The following is a 14,759-nucleotide window of genomic DNA, read 5'->3' on the forward strand; positions in this document are numbered from 1 at the left end:
CAGCAGACCATTTAGGCAACAGACAACGTATCACATCAAACTCGCCTCGCTATTTAAGTTAAATGAATTCGTCTTTCAATTTGAACCAAACAAGCTATTAAAACGTTCAGTTTATATCTTAAACAAACACTAGCGACCGTATCTTTCCAGGCAAAACATACCAATAGTTGAATTACAATCAGAAACTCAGATTTTTGTCAGTGCATTGGCCAGGAACCGAAACCGGGCTTCCCGTGTGGCACGCGAGAATTCTACCACTGAACCACCAATGCTAATTGAGTAACTAAGACTCCCAGTAAATAAACCCACTTTACAATGGTCTGTAGTCGTAAAATCAGGCACGTACTTCCAAGAAAATTCCCAGAAAATAGGTCCAAGCGTTACTCCGGCGATGATTCTCACATGCCAAATGAATAGATTAGCAGTCAAAGAGTAAAATCGACATTTATAGACTAGGAAACAGATCTTGCGCCTTTTAATAAAAGTAGATTATGTTTACTCATGCAACGTATTTCAATTACTTTACTACATCACATTAATCACGCAATGATAATTAGTTTGATGGATACCCTAGGCTTTGTACGACATTATAAATTACGTCGAGATTCCATCTTAATTCGCTCTAACTTTATGGAAAACGGTTTATTCAATACATCCCGCAACTCCCCTCATACTGGGAAGAAAAATAAAACATTTTCAGACCTTAAGGGCAGTTTTATTTCAAATGTTGTACCCAGACGGAGATAATCCAATAAGCGTTTTATAGTTACATCGTTAGGGTAAAATAACCAAAACTGGACACACTCTAATCAGTTTATAGAGCTCAATTGCCCAGATTTTGTAGACAGTTTAATAGTGCTTAAAACCTTATCTTTATCAAATTATCCATTAAAGATATCAACTCAAAACCTACGTACGTCTACGAATGGGTGGTTTAAATTGTATCTAATTATATTCTTAGCATTACTTTATCAAATCTCTAGTAATCGATTATACACACATACAATTTATCATATTTTCAAATATTCACAGAATCCATATAAAACGTATGAAATTCTTAGGTATTCACACAGAACTTTAAGGATCACCCACACAGGATTGGTCAGATGGTATTCTTAGGTATTCACACAGAACATCAGAACATAATTAAAAGGTTACCCACACAGAGTCAACCTACCCCGCTCACACAGAACGCTCCTACAAATATTACCTAGTGATCCCATAACAAAATACTCAGGGCATACCTGGCTAGCACATTTAAAATAATTGGAATTCACCACCTCTGAGGGTCACTTAGACAGTCACACAGACACTTTCAGAATGAGGTCCTTCTTCCAATAGGGCTTCACCAAGTACCCTGTTTCACCCAGAACACACAGTCACCCTGGCCCCTCACCCCCACAGACCGCACCAATCCCCACTGTGATCAATTCAGTATCAGAACGGCTCTAGGTCGCCCGCAACCGACCAATAGCAAAGTATCTTTGAGTCCGCAAACTCTCAGATTACTCTCCTCTGACTCGGCCCTGCTTACGCCTCCAAGGTGCCCTCCTCACAAAGGAATACACACTCAGAGCCTACGTAACAGAGGCTTATCTAAAAACTCGACTTCAAGTGTGTGTGGTTCGCTCACCTCTTTCTGTAAAAAAACTAAGTTCGAGATGTGGTATCCACTCGGCTCGCTGCCTCTCAGATCAAAGGTGGGTCCATCTGCTTCGTTCCCGAAGTGTGGTTTCCCTGAGATCCCAAGTTTGAGGGATCCCTCGTGCACGATTTACCTAGGTCGTCAGGAGCGGTCACCGAGTTTAGATTCACATCCCATCCTTGTCGCCAAATGTGATGGCATTTTCCTGCATTACCAAATGCACCAGTCAGAGTTATACTTAAACTTAATCTTTAATAATATGAGCTTTACAACAGCCCTTTGACTCTCAAAATTCATTATAGATAGTGAATTGATCTGAGAGTCAAAGGGCTATTGTAAAGCTCATATTATTAAAAATGAAGTTTAAGTATAACTCTGACTGGTGTGTGGTTTGTAACTCTCCTCATTTGGTAATGCAGGAAAATGCCATCACATTGTTTTCTTGTTAGGTGGTGTTAGTTTACACGCTCTACTTTAATGTTCTGTTTTTTGAGCGCGTTTGATTCATGTAGTGCTCTCGTTTTTTTTGGAACTTTAATAAAAGTGCTCCTGTTCATTAATATCTGCTCTCCTACACCTGACTTCGCCTCCAATACACCATCCTTACACCTAGGGCATCAGCAGTCCCCTGAGAGAGAGAGAGAGATAGAGATGGAGAGAGAAAGAAAAAGAAAGCATGAGAGAGAGATAGAGACTGTAAGTGTCTGCTCCTCCCAACGAGGCAATTATGACAGAGTTTATAAAGGAATCAGTGTGCCGTCCTTCTGCTCTGCTCTTCCTTATCCACACCCTGCTAGAGTCTTAAAATAACCTGGTGTTACACATCCACCTCCAGCCCATGTGACAACTCCCATGTCCCAAAAGTACTGCACATGAGTCAACCATGGGCTAACTCCCCCCACCAACATCCCCATTAAAACACCTTTAATGCTGTTGATGAAAGAGCAGCGGGTCACTGTGAAAATGGTTGAAAAAGGTGAAAATGGATATATAAAAGGTTGACAAAAAAAAGATGTGTTACGCACTACAAGCCAACATCTTTAGTAAGGAACAGATTATTCTAAAACATGGCCTCAGGGGATTATTTATCAATCAAAATATTATGTAAGAGAGGAATTTAAGTTAGCAGTTTCTGTCCTCCAATTGTAGTACCTTTCATTGAATGATTTCAACGTGAGCACAGCACAACATAAACGAACAGGTTTCAGGTAAGACCCAGGTGCAGACTGTGTTGAAGTAACAATGTTTATTGCAACAACAGGGGCAGGCAAACGACAGGTCAAGGCAGGTAGGGGTCGATAATCCAGAGTAGTGGCAAAGGCACAGGACGGCAGGCAGGCTCAGGGGCAGGCAGAGTGGTCAGGTAGGCGGGCTCAGATTCAGGACAGGCAAGAGTCAAAACCAGGAGGACGAGAAAAAGAGAGACTGGGGAAAAGCTGGAGCTGAGACAAAATGCTGGTTGACTTGAACAAACAAGACGAACTGGCCCAGACAGACAGAAAACACAGGTATAAATACCCAGGGGATAAGTGGGGAAGATGGGTGACACCTGGAGAGGGGTGGAGACAAGCACAAGGACAAGTGAACAGATCAGGGCGTGACATAAACAAAACAAATTCACAACTCCCTAGTTTATTGTAATGTTACTTTATTGCATTCATAAATTGCAATGACAAAAGCATGTTTTCCAAAGTCAAATGTTCACAGTCCACATACTGTATAATCACAACAGTCAATATGAGGTAGATGACTCTGAGGTCAAGGCTACCATCGGGTGGGTCGCATAATCTCTAGAAAGAAACATACATGCACAGATGATGCTTCAATGAAGATTGTGAGAAGCAAATTGCATAACTTACGTGCTCATCTAATTATCTACAAACAAGACACATTTTATGGGTCAAAAGGGCTTGATAATAAATCAATAAATCTGATTAATCAATCAACACTGTCATTACTGACAATGTAATCTATATTTTTTGGTGTCTTTGTTCATCATTTACCCTTTACAGTTTTGATGACTATGGTCAATACTTTTTATTTTGCTGCTGGCAAGTTATATAGTGCAAGTTTACATTTCCTACCCCCTCGAATTTCAATAGATAACACTCAAGATCTCTTGGTCTTGTGCAAAGCCTTCATCGATGGTTTTCAGAAGAGGATACAATCAAAATTACTACACTTCAATATGATTATCAGTTCAAAATGCTTGAGAAAATAAATAAGAACTTCTCATGTAAAGGACATGATTTTCATTAAAAAAAATAATAATCCAACATTAGAAATGAGAGGGAAACAAACACATGGTAAGAAGAATAAATCTTACATGGATTCGTTGTGCCTTGCCTGGCAAACACAAAAAAATATATTATCATGACACCAAAACATAACTGATAAAAGTGACAATACTAAAATGGTCAGAAACCCTCTGTGAGTTGTAAAAGGGTTAATTTAATATATTAATAATGTAACAAAGCTTTTAACAACAGACAGTAGTCCTAAAATTCAACCATTTCCTAAACTCAACCCCAACCAGACAAATTCTCTCCCTAGCTTTGGTCTATGGCCATTTTAAGAATTATTATATTACCTTCACTGTAAATTAGTGAGGATTAAGTGATTTATCTATGTAACAACATCATTTAATAAGGCATATTCTTTGGATGACCCTGTGCAGTAACATATAAAAACATTCCTACCTGCGTTCAACTGACCTAGTCATCTGATGGTGACTCTACACACCCATTCACTGATTATCCATAGTTTCATGAGAAAACCTGCAACTGTAAGAGATTTGACTGGATGAATTAAGGTATATGGGTGGAGGCCTAAGCCATCTATACAATGAGGCACAGAAATGTAACACTGAGTAATATTACAATCAGAAACAAGACCACAGGAACATTCAATAGCAAGATAGAGTTGGCAGTGAACGTTTGTTCTTTCTCTAGCATCTAGTAGTGGGAGCTACTGGGATATATGCATCAGCAGGGCTGGACAATCTGGACCCTCTCTTTTTTTAAATTATCCGCCACCATTGTTGAAACCTCTATTACCAGTTTGTTCAACCTCTCTTTCGTATCGTCCGAGATCCCTAAAGATTTGAAAGCTGCCGTGGCCATCCCCCTCTCAAAGGGGGTGACACATTAAACCCAAACTGTCATAGACCTATATCCATCCTGCCCTGCCTTTCTAAAGTCTTCGTAAGCCAAGTTAATAAACAGATCACTGACCATTTCGAATCCCACCGTACCTTCTCCGCTGTGCAATCCGGTTTTCGAGCTGGTCACGGGTGCACCTCAGCCACGCTCAAGGTCCTAAACGATATCTTAACCGCCATTGATAAAAGACAGTACTGTGCAGCCGTCTTCATCGACCTGGCCAAGGCTTTCGACTCTGTCAATCACAGTATTCTTATCGGCAGACTCAACAGCCTTGGTTTCTCAAATGACTGCCTCGCCTGGTTCGCCAACTACTTCTCAGACAGAGTTCAGTGTGTCAAATCGGAGGGCCTGTTGTCCGGACCTCTGGCAGTCTCTATGGGGGTCCCACAGGATTCAATTCTCGGGCCGACTCTTTTCTCTGTATATATCAACGATGTCGCTCTTGCTGCGGGTGATTCCCTGATCCACCTCTACGCAGACGACACCATTCTGTACACATCTGGCCCTTCTTTGGACACTGTGTTAACAAACCTCCAAATGAGCTTCAATGCCAAAAAACACTCCTTCCGTGGCATCCAACTGCTCTTAAACGCTAGTAAAACCAAATGCATGCTTTTCAACCGTTCGCTGCCCGCACCCGCCTGCCCGACTAGCATCACTACTCTGGACGGTTCTGACTTAGAATATGTGAACAACTACAAATACCTAGGTGTCTGGCTAGACTGTAAACTCTCCTTTCAAACTCATATTAAACATCTCCAATCCAAAATAAAATAATAATAATAAATAAAATCTAGAATCGGCTTCCTATTTCGCAACAAAGCCTCCTTCGCTCATGCTGCCAAACATACCCTTGTAAAACTGACTATCCTACCGATCCTCGACTTCGGCGATGTCATTTACAAAATAGCTTCCAATACTCTACTCAGCAAACTGAATGCAATCTATCACAGTGCCACCAAAGCCCCTTATACCACCCACCACTGCGACCTGTACGCTCTAGTCGGCTGGCCCTCGCTACATATTCGTCGCCAGACCCACTGGCTCCAGGTCATCTATAAGTCTATGCTAGGTAAAGCTCCGCCTTATCTCAGCTCACTGGTCACGATAACAACACACACCGGTAGCACGCGCTCCAGCAGGTATATCTCACTGATCATCCCCAAAGCCAACACCTCTTTGGCCGCCTTTCCTTCCATTTCTCTGCTACCAATGACTGGAACAAATTGCAAAAATCGCTGAAGCTGGAGACTTATATTTCCCTCACTAACGTTAAACATCAGCTCTCTGAGCAGCTAACCGATCGCTGCAGCTGTACATAGCCCATCTGTAAATAGCCCACCCAATCTACCTACCTCATCCCCATATTGTTTTTATTTACTTTTCTGCTCTTTTGCACACCAGTATTTCTACTTGCACATCACTATCTGCTCATCTATCACTCCAGTGTTAATTTGCAAATGTTTTATTACTTTGCTACTATGGCCTATTTATTGCCTTACCTCCTCACGCCATTTGCACACACTGTATATAGACTTTCTTTTTTTTCTATTGTGTTATTGACTGTACGCTTGTTTATTCCATGTGTAACTCTGTGTTGTTGTTTGTGTCGCACTGCTTTGCTTTATCTTGGCCAGGTCGCAGTTGTAAATGAGAACTTGTTCTCAACTAGCTTACCTGGTTAAATAAAGGTGAAATACAATTAAAAAAAATAAAATATAATCTGCAACATGAAATATAATTATACTATTTATCTAAGTATCAGCCCTTTAGAGCTAGCTGATTGTTCAACAGGTCTCTTCCTGCTCTCCCTCACTCCTTTTGATTGGCTCAGTTAAACTAAAAAAAGACAGTACATTATGAAGGCACAAGAGCAACAGGATCCCTTGCAGTGGCTTGCCAGTCAAATGGAACTGGACTGTACCATATACAGTGGCTCGGATATCAACGAGAAGCGTTTTCCCCGACAGACCAGCATCGAAATGTATAGAAATCAAATACACTCCAGACTCTATCATCTTTACGCTAGTAATCTAATAATGGAGTGGGATTTCTTCTTGAGTGTTCTTGTGAATTAGGCAGACAGTCGAAGGGGATAATGAGAGGCGCCGGAGGGGATGGCTGCCGTTTTACGGGCTCCTAACCAACTGTGATATTTTGTTATTTTTTTGCGTTGTTTACTTATTTTTTTACTTATTCTGTACATAATGTCGCTGCTCCCGTCTCTTATGACCGGAAAAAACTTCTGGACATCAGAACAGCAATTACTCACCTCCAACTGGACAACGAAGGATATACTGCTTTCTCGAGAACAGGCCCAAATCCCCGTCATTTGCGTGAAGAAAAGAAAAAGGGGGCGGAGGTCGGGTTGCCTTCTGAGAATTCATAGGCGAGTGAGTAAACGTCCACTACCATCCGTTCCATTGGCCAACGTGCAATCATTGGAAAATAAAATTGATGATCTTCGATTAAGATTATCCTACGGGACATTAAAATTTCTTATGGCTGAAGTCCCGTTAACGGGATCGATATGACAACAGCCAGTCGAAGTGCAGGGCGCCAAATTCAAAAAACAGAAATCTCATAATTAAAATTCCTCAGACATTCATGTGTACCTTTATCATTTTAAAGGTAATCTTGTTGTTAATCCCACCAAAGTGTCCGATTTCAAATAGGCTTTTCAGCGAAAGCACTACAAACGATTATGTTAGGTCACCACAAAACCACAATAATCACAGCCATTTTTTCCAGCTAAAGATAGCTTCACAAAAACCAGAATAGAGATAAAATTAATCACTAACCATCGATTATTTTCATCAGATGACACTCATAGGACTTCATGTTACACAATACATGCATGTTTTGTTTGATTAAATTCATATTTATATAAAAAAATCTGAGTTTACATTGAGGCGACTAGATTCACTAGTTGCAAAAACATCAAGACTTTGCATAGCCACATCGTTTCAACAGAAATACTCATCATAAATATAGATGATAATACAAGTTATACACATGGAATTATAGATATACCTCTCCTTAATGCAACCGCTGTATCAGATTTCAAAAAAACTTTACGGAAAAAGAAACCCACGCTATAATCTGAGACGGCGCTCAAAAGTAAAACACCACAGCCGCAAAGATGGCGTCAACATAAACAAGAAAATATATGATAAATATTCCCTTACCTTTGATGATCTACATCAGAAAGCACACCAGGAATCCCAGGTCCACAATAAATGTTTGTTTTGTTCGAAAAAATTCGTTATTTATGTCCAAATACCTTCTTTTGTTAGCACGTCTGATTTACATATCCAAATGCTAATTCTGGTCAGCGTTATATCGGACAAAAACATCAAAAAGTGATATTACCGGTCGAAGAAACATTTCAAACTAAGTACATAATCAATCATTAGGATGTTTTTAACATACATCTTGAATAACGTTCCAACCGGAGAACTACATCGACTTCAATTGAGAGATGGAACAGAGCTGCCTCTCACGTGAACGCGCCTGTTGAATGCACGGTCACCTCATGGCACCTCATACTAAATTCTGTCTCCTTCGACCCCCCTTCACATTAGAGTCATCAGACTTAGTTCTATTGACTGCTGACATCTAGTGGAAGCCGTAGGAAGTGAGCTTGGTTGAAAATATGGCACCCCCAGAAAAAATACAAACAGGAAGTGAAACTTCTCAGGTTTTTGCCTGTCATATGAGTTCTGTTAATCTCACAGACTTAATTCAAACAGTTTTAGAAACTTTAGTGTTTTCTATCCAATACTAATAATAATATGCATATATTAGCAACTGAGACTGAGGAGCTGGCCGTTTACAATGGGCACCTTTCATCCAAGCTACTCAATACTGCCCCTTCAGCCATAAGAAGTTAAAAACTGTAATATATTATATTTCACAGAGTCGTGGCTGAACGACGACATAATATAGAACTGGCTGGGATAACTGTGCATCAGCTTGACAGAGGAGCTACGTCTGGTAAGACGAGAGGCGGGTGTGTGTGTCTATTTGTCAATAACAGCTGGTGCACGACTAATATTAAAGAAGGCTCGAGGTATTGCTCGCTTAAGATAGAGTACCTCATGATAAACTGTAGACCACACTATCTACCAAGAGAGATCTCATCTATATTATTCATAGCCATCTATTTACCACCACAAACTGATGCTGGCACTAAGACCGCACTCAACGAGCTGTATAAGGCCATAAGTAAACAAGAAAATGCTCATCCAGAAGCGGCGCTCCTAGTGGCTAGGGACTTTATTGCTGCAAACTTAAATCCTCATGTCTACCAGAATGTCGCATGTGCAACCAGAGGAAAAAAAACTCTGGACCACCTTTACTCCACACACAGAGACGCATAACAAGCTCTCCCTCGCCCTCCATTTGGCAAATCGAACCATAATTATATCCTCCTGATTCCTGCTTACAAGCAAAAACTAAAGCAGGAAGTACCAGTGACTCGCTCAATACGGAAGTGGTCGGATAACACGGATGCTATGCTACAGGACTGTTTTGTTAGCACAGACTGGCATATGTTCCGGGATTCATCCAATGGCATTGAGGAGTATACCACCTCTGTCACCGGCTTCATCAATAACTGCATCGACGACGACATCCCCACAGCAACCGTACATATCCCAACCAGAAGCCATGGATTACAGGCAACATCCGCATCGAGCTAAAGGCTAGAGCTGCCGCTTTCAAGGAGCGGGACACTAATCCGGATGCTTATAAGAACCAACTGGCAAGTGTCTTCATTGATATGCTCAACCTCTCCCGGACTGATCTGTAATACCTACATGTTTCAAGCAAACCCCCATGGTCCCTGTGCCCAAGGAAGTGAAGATAATCTGCTTAAAAGATTGCCTCCCTGTAGCACTCACAAAACCTATATACTAGGCGGTGTCAGAGAAAGGCCCTAAAAATTGTCAAAGACTCCAGTCACCCAAGTCATAGACTGTTCTATCTGCTACCGCACGGCAAGCGGTACCAGAGCGCCGAGTCTTGGACCAAAAGGCTCCTTAACAGCTTCTACCCCAAAGCCATAAGACTGCTGAACAATTACTCAAATGGCCACCTGGACTATTTACATTGCCAACCCCCCCCCCCCCTCCATTAGTTTTTTTCACTGCTGCTACGTCACTGTCTATTATCTATGCATAGTCACTTTACCCATACAAATTACGCTGACTAACCTGTACCCGCCGCACATTGACTCAGTACCGATACCCCCTGTATATAGCCTCATTATTGTTTGTGTTACTTTTTACAATTTTTTACTTTAGTTTATTTAGTAAATATTTTCTTAACCAACAATGCAGTTCAAGAAAGAGTTAAAACTTGTTTGGGATAGGGGGCAGTATTTTGACGTCTGGATGAAAAGCGTGCCCAAAGTAAACTGCCTGTTACTCAGGCCCAGAAGCTAGGATATGCAAAACATTCTACAGTTTCTAAAACTGTAAAAATAATGTCTGTGAGTATAACAGAACTGATATGGCAGGCAAAACCCCGAGGACAAACCATCCCCCCCAAAAAAATAATTCAGCCTACCACTGTTTTCAATGGCTGCCACTTTTATTATAAGGCGAAATCCTCCCATATTGCAGTTCCTAGGGCTTCCACTAGATGTCAACAGTCTTTTGAAAGAGTTTCAGGCTGGTTTTTGGAAAAATGAGCCAGAAATTGTAGTTTTTCTAGGTGGCTCCCATTTTGGCTGTAGTGTTTCCAAGCGCGTGAATGAGAGCGCGTTCTTTGGAATTTTTCTCCGGTAAAGACAATAATGATTCTCCGTCTTAAATTTGATTGTTTATTTACGTATTAGGGAACCTAAGGTTTGATTATAAACGTTGTTTGACTTGTTTGGAAAAGTTTATAAGTAACGTTTGGGATTAATTTTGTATGCATTTTGATGGAGGGAAACTGGGTGGATTTATTTTTATGGATATCAAGAAGGACGTTATCGAACAAAAGGACCATTTGTGATGTAACTGGGACCTTTTGGAGTGCCAACAGAAGAACATCATCAAAGGTAAGGCATTTATTATATTGCTATTATATCTGACTTTCGTGTTGCACCTGCCTGGTTGAAATATGTTTTTCATGGTTTTGTATGCGGGGTGCTGTTCTCAGATAATCGCATGGTGTGCTTTCGCCATAAAGCCTTTTTGAAATCTGACACACCGGCTGGATTAACAAGAAGTTAAGCTGTATTTTGATGTATTACACTTGTGATTTTATGAAAGTTAAATATTTATAATTCTGTAGTTTGAATTTGGCGCTCTGCAATTTCACCGGATGTTGTCGAGGTGTCCCGCTAGCGGCACGCCATTCCCAAAGAGGTTTTAAAGGCTTGTAAGTAAGCATTTCACGGTAAGGTCTACATCTGGTATTCGGCGCATGTGACAAATAAAATTGTATTTGATTTGAGAGGAGAAGTGAGGAGAGTAGAGGAGGTTAAGGGCAAGGTGCAGATGTGGATGTCTTCTGTGGGTGATATTTTGGGGTATCAACAACATTACAATTAAGCAATAAGACTCAAGGGGGTGTAGTATATAACCGATATATACCACGGCTATGGGCTGTTCTAATGCACAACGCAACGCGGAGTTCCTGGATACCATATACCAAAAACCCTGAGGTGCCTTATTGCTTTTATAAACTGGTTACCAATGTAATTAGAGCAGTAAAAATACATGTTTTGTTATACCCCGTGCTATACGGTCTGATATACCATGACTGTCAGCTCATCAGCATTCAGGGCTCGAACCACCCAGTTTATAATGGGTAATAAGTAACAACAATCGACACTGAGGGCGAAAAAGAAAAACAGTAGCTAGTGACGGAATACTCGTTGTTGCCTCTCACTTTAAAAACCCTGAGATAAAGCGTACGTCTACGACAAGACATACCAACAAGAACTGCGTTCGTCACAGATCCACGTTTACAATCTTTGAGTTTTTACAACCTTTTAAGTCCCGTTATCGATGATGAGAGTATCTTTTTGCAGAAAGAAAATACATCAACAAATAAAAAATTTCATTAATTATAACGCTGATTTTTGTACAGCAAAGTCTTTGATTTTCAAACAGGCTCAGATCAGGGACAGACTCCAACACAAGCCTCAGTTAAGAGTCTCTGGCTGAACAATGTTAGGCTCATCCGAACATAGTGCAGCGTGGTAGAGGAGCGTATAGGAGAAGTTACATCCACATTGATGATGACCACGTGTCCATACAGGGCACTTGGGGCCTGGGTGTGCCCCAATACATCGCTCTGATCCTCTGACAGACAGAGAATAATTGTGATTGTTAACTGGTCTGAGATCAGTGGTTGGTGGTTATCCTTCTGCCTGGTTAGGGTCTATGGAACAGGAGGGCACCTGGGCAGGTCTGGCATCAGTCTCAGGGTTAAACATGGCGTCCGGTGAGAAAGTAGAGGGGCCGGTCCTCGCTGCAGTTGGCCGTCTGGAACTCATCCCTCAGGCGGAACTGCCACTTGTCCTCCAACTCCAGCCGCATGATGGTCTGACGCAGAGAGTTACGGTCCCTGCAGATCACACACAATGTGGCACCTTGGAACAGGGTCAGGGGTCAGAGGTCATAGGTCAAGGAACCAATCAGAAAGGTGCCATTGTTTTCTTACGGTATATACGTGTATTGTTGTATGGTTCATTATACAGTATATGTCATTTTGGATGTATACATTGGAAAACATTATAATCAGAGGTCAGAGAACCAGTCAGAAAGGTGATATTGATCGAGTGAATTGAATTGAAGATTAATAGCCCTAGGCCTCACAGACATTACATTGGTCAAACCTTTCATGGTTCCAAAACTATGGATGAGGTTACACTTAACTATACATAAGGGCTAACAAAACACAACATAGAAAATAGCATTAGTTACCTTTGATGAAGTGAAACTTCTTGAGGAGGCCAGAGACAACGAAGGAGTCACACAGGTTGAGCAGCAGGCCGCTGAAGACCAGACCCTGGTGGTCCAGGTTAGAGGAGTGTGGCCTGGAGCTGACGTAGCATACTGACACCTGGGGATGCAGAAAGCACAGTCACATCTCCACCATCTCAGTCATGATGTTTTATCATGGGAACATGGAATCATTCCAATTGTCCAAATCCTATACGAAAAATTCTTAAAACCTGTGCTTGACTTAACATTTTTACAATAGATTTATTTTGCAGAAATCAATGCATGAGTTGGACACGAGTTGGCCTTCAGAAAGTATTCATTCCCCTTACATGTTCTACATGTTAGAATCACCTTCGGCAGCAATTACAGCTGTGACTCTTTCTAGGTAAGTTTCTAAGAGCCTTCCACACCTGGATTGTGCAACATTTGCCCACTATTCTTTTCAAAATTCTTCAAGCTCTGGCAAATAATTGGTTGTTGATCATTGCTAGACAACCATTTTCAAGTCTTGCCATAGATTTTCAATTAGATTTAAGTCAAAACTGTAACACAGCCTCTCAGGAACATGCACTGTCTGTCAGGTTTTGGCCAGGACTGTTTAGGTTTTGTTCACTAGATGTCCCCCTTGCACCTTTTTTGTACCTTTTGTTTTTCTTGCTCCAATTATTGTTTGCACCTGTAAGTCATTCCCTTGTTAGTATTTAAACCCTGTGTGTTCCTTAGTTCCTTGCTCAGTGTTTGTAAGTTAGCACCCAGCCCCAGCCCAAGCCTTGTTTTATATAGACTTTTCTCTTGTTGGATTTTCCAGAGGTTCTCTGGTTTTGTTCTTGTTTATTATTTGAGTAGTCTTTTGAGGTTTGTTTTTCCCTGCTGTTTTTTACCACTTTGTGGATTTTTCGTTGTATTTTGGAGGATATCCATTTTTCATTAAACCACCATCTCTAGTACTGCTGTGTCTGCCTCATCTTCTGGGTTCTGCCAATTATTAAGTGACTGTTTCTCGCACCGGGTCCTGACACTGTCTTCTTGGTAAGCAGCTCCTGTGTTGTTTAGGTTATTATCCTGCTGAAACATGAATTAATCTCCCAGTGTCTGTTGGAAAGCAGACTGAACCAGGTTATCCTCTAGGACTTTGCCTGTGCTTAGCTCCATTCTGTTTCCTTTTCATCCTGAAAAACAGAAGTATCAATGGTTCAACGAATACCTGGAAGACCGTCAACACGCTTGAAAGTATGGATTATATCTCTCAATCTCCGCGTAGGTCGAGTAATAATATTAATAAAGTGATTCATACGGTGACGTGCCCCCACGGTTCATTTAAACTGTATGTCAGACCACACACTGTTTTAGAGAATCTTCTCGCCCAAAGATTCAGAGTGACAGGAAAGTACTGACGGTCTTCCAGGTATTTGTAGAACCATAGTTACATTGGTAACTTCTGTTTTATATGTATGAAGTTGAACGGAAGTTACGAATGTAACTATGGTTCTACAAATACTTGGAAGACTGTCAGTATTCATACCAACAAGGTCGCAAGGAATAGCACTAATAACCTCTGATTAATGCGCCGGTGCCACTGGAAGAATGGCAGACCCCATGTTGTGGCAGGATGCGACGTTGGCATTGTCAAATCTTGAGAACGTGCAGGGCGATGACCAGGCAGCATCTGTGCATATCTCATTCAGGGGTACGCCTCTCAGTGCAGCCCAAGATATGACAACACTTCTGGTCCAGTAACATATCACACTTTCTGGGACAGGGAGCCCTATACCCTTGTAGGCCTGAGCAATGACATCCACAACCCAGTGAGAAAGCCTCTGCTTGGACAATGCAAGGCCTTTTGACTTCCCAACGAAGCACAGAAACAGCTGGTCTGATTTCCTGTAGTGCCCCAAGGCTTGCATATAGCATTTGAGGGAACAGCCTGGACACTGGAGATTTGCTCGCTCCTCCTCCGCATACTGGAAAGGAGTGAGGGAAGTAGGCCGCCAGCTCGATGGCTTG

At 41.5% G+C, this 14,759-nt stretch overlaps 1 protein-coding gene across 1 annotated transcript in view; it reads right to left on the reverse strand.

Annotated features, from left to right (window-relative positions):
- Positions 1 to 3,276: 3,276 nt before the first annotated feature.
- The window catches only part of LOC139550554 (GREB1-like protein), a 56,345-nt gene continuing 44,862 nt past the window's right edge, over positions 3,277 to 14,759 (reverse strand). Inside the window, exons 30-31 of the mRNA XM_071361509.1 lie at positions 12,735 to 12,873; positions 3,277 to 12,400 (exon numbers count right to left, since the gene is read on the reverse strand). Of these exons, the coding sequence (XP_071217610.1) occupies positions 12,237 to 12,400; positions 12,735 to 12,873 (303 nt within the window). The 3' untranslated portion in view covers positions 3,277 to 12,236. The remainder of the gene's footprint in view (positions 12,401 to 12,734; positions 12,874 to 14,759) is intronic.

This window comes from Salvelinus alpinus, chromosome 23 (assembly GCF_045679555.1).
Source record: "Salvelinus alpinus chromosome 23, SLU_Salpinus.1, whole genome shotgun sequence".
NCBI classification, from domain to species: Eukaryota; Metazoa; Chordata; class Actinopteri; order Salmoniformes; family Salmonidae; genus Salvelinus; species Salvelinus alpinus.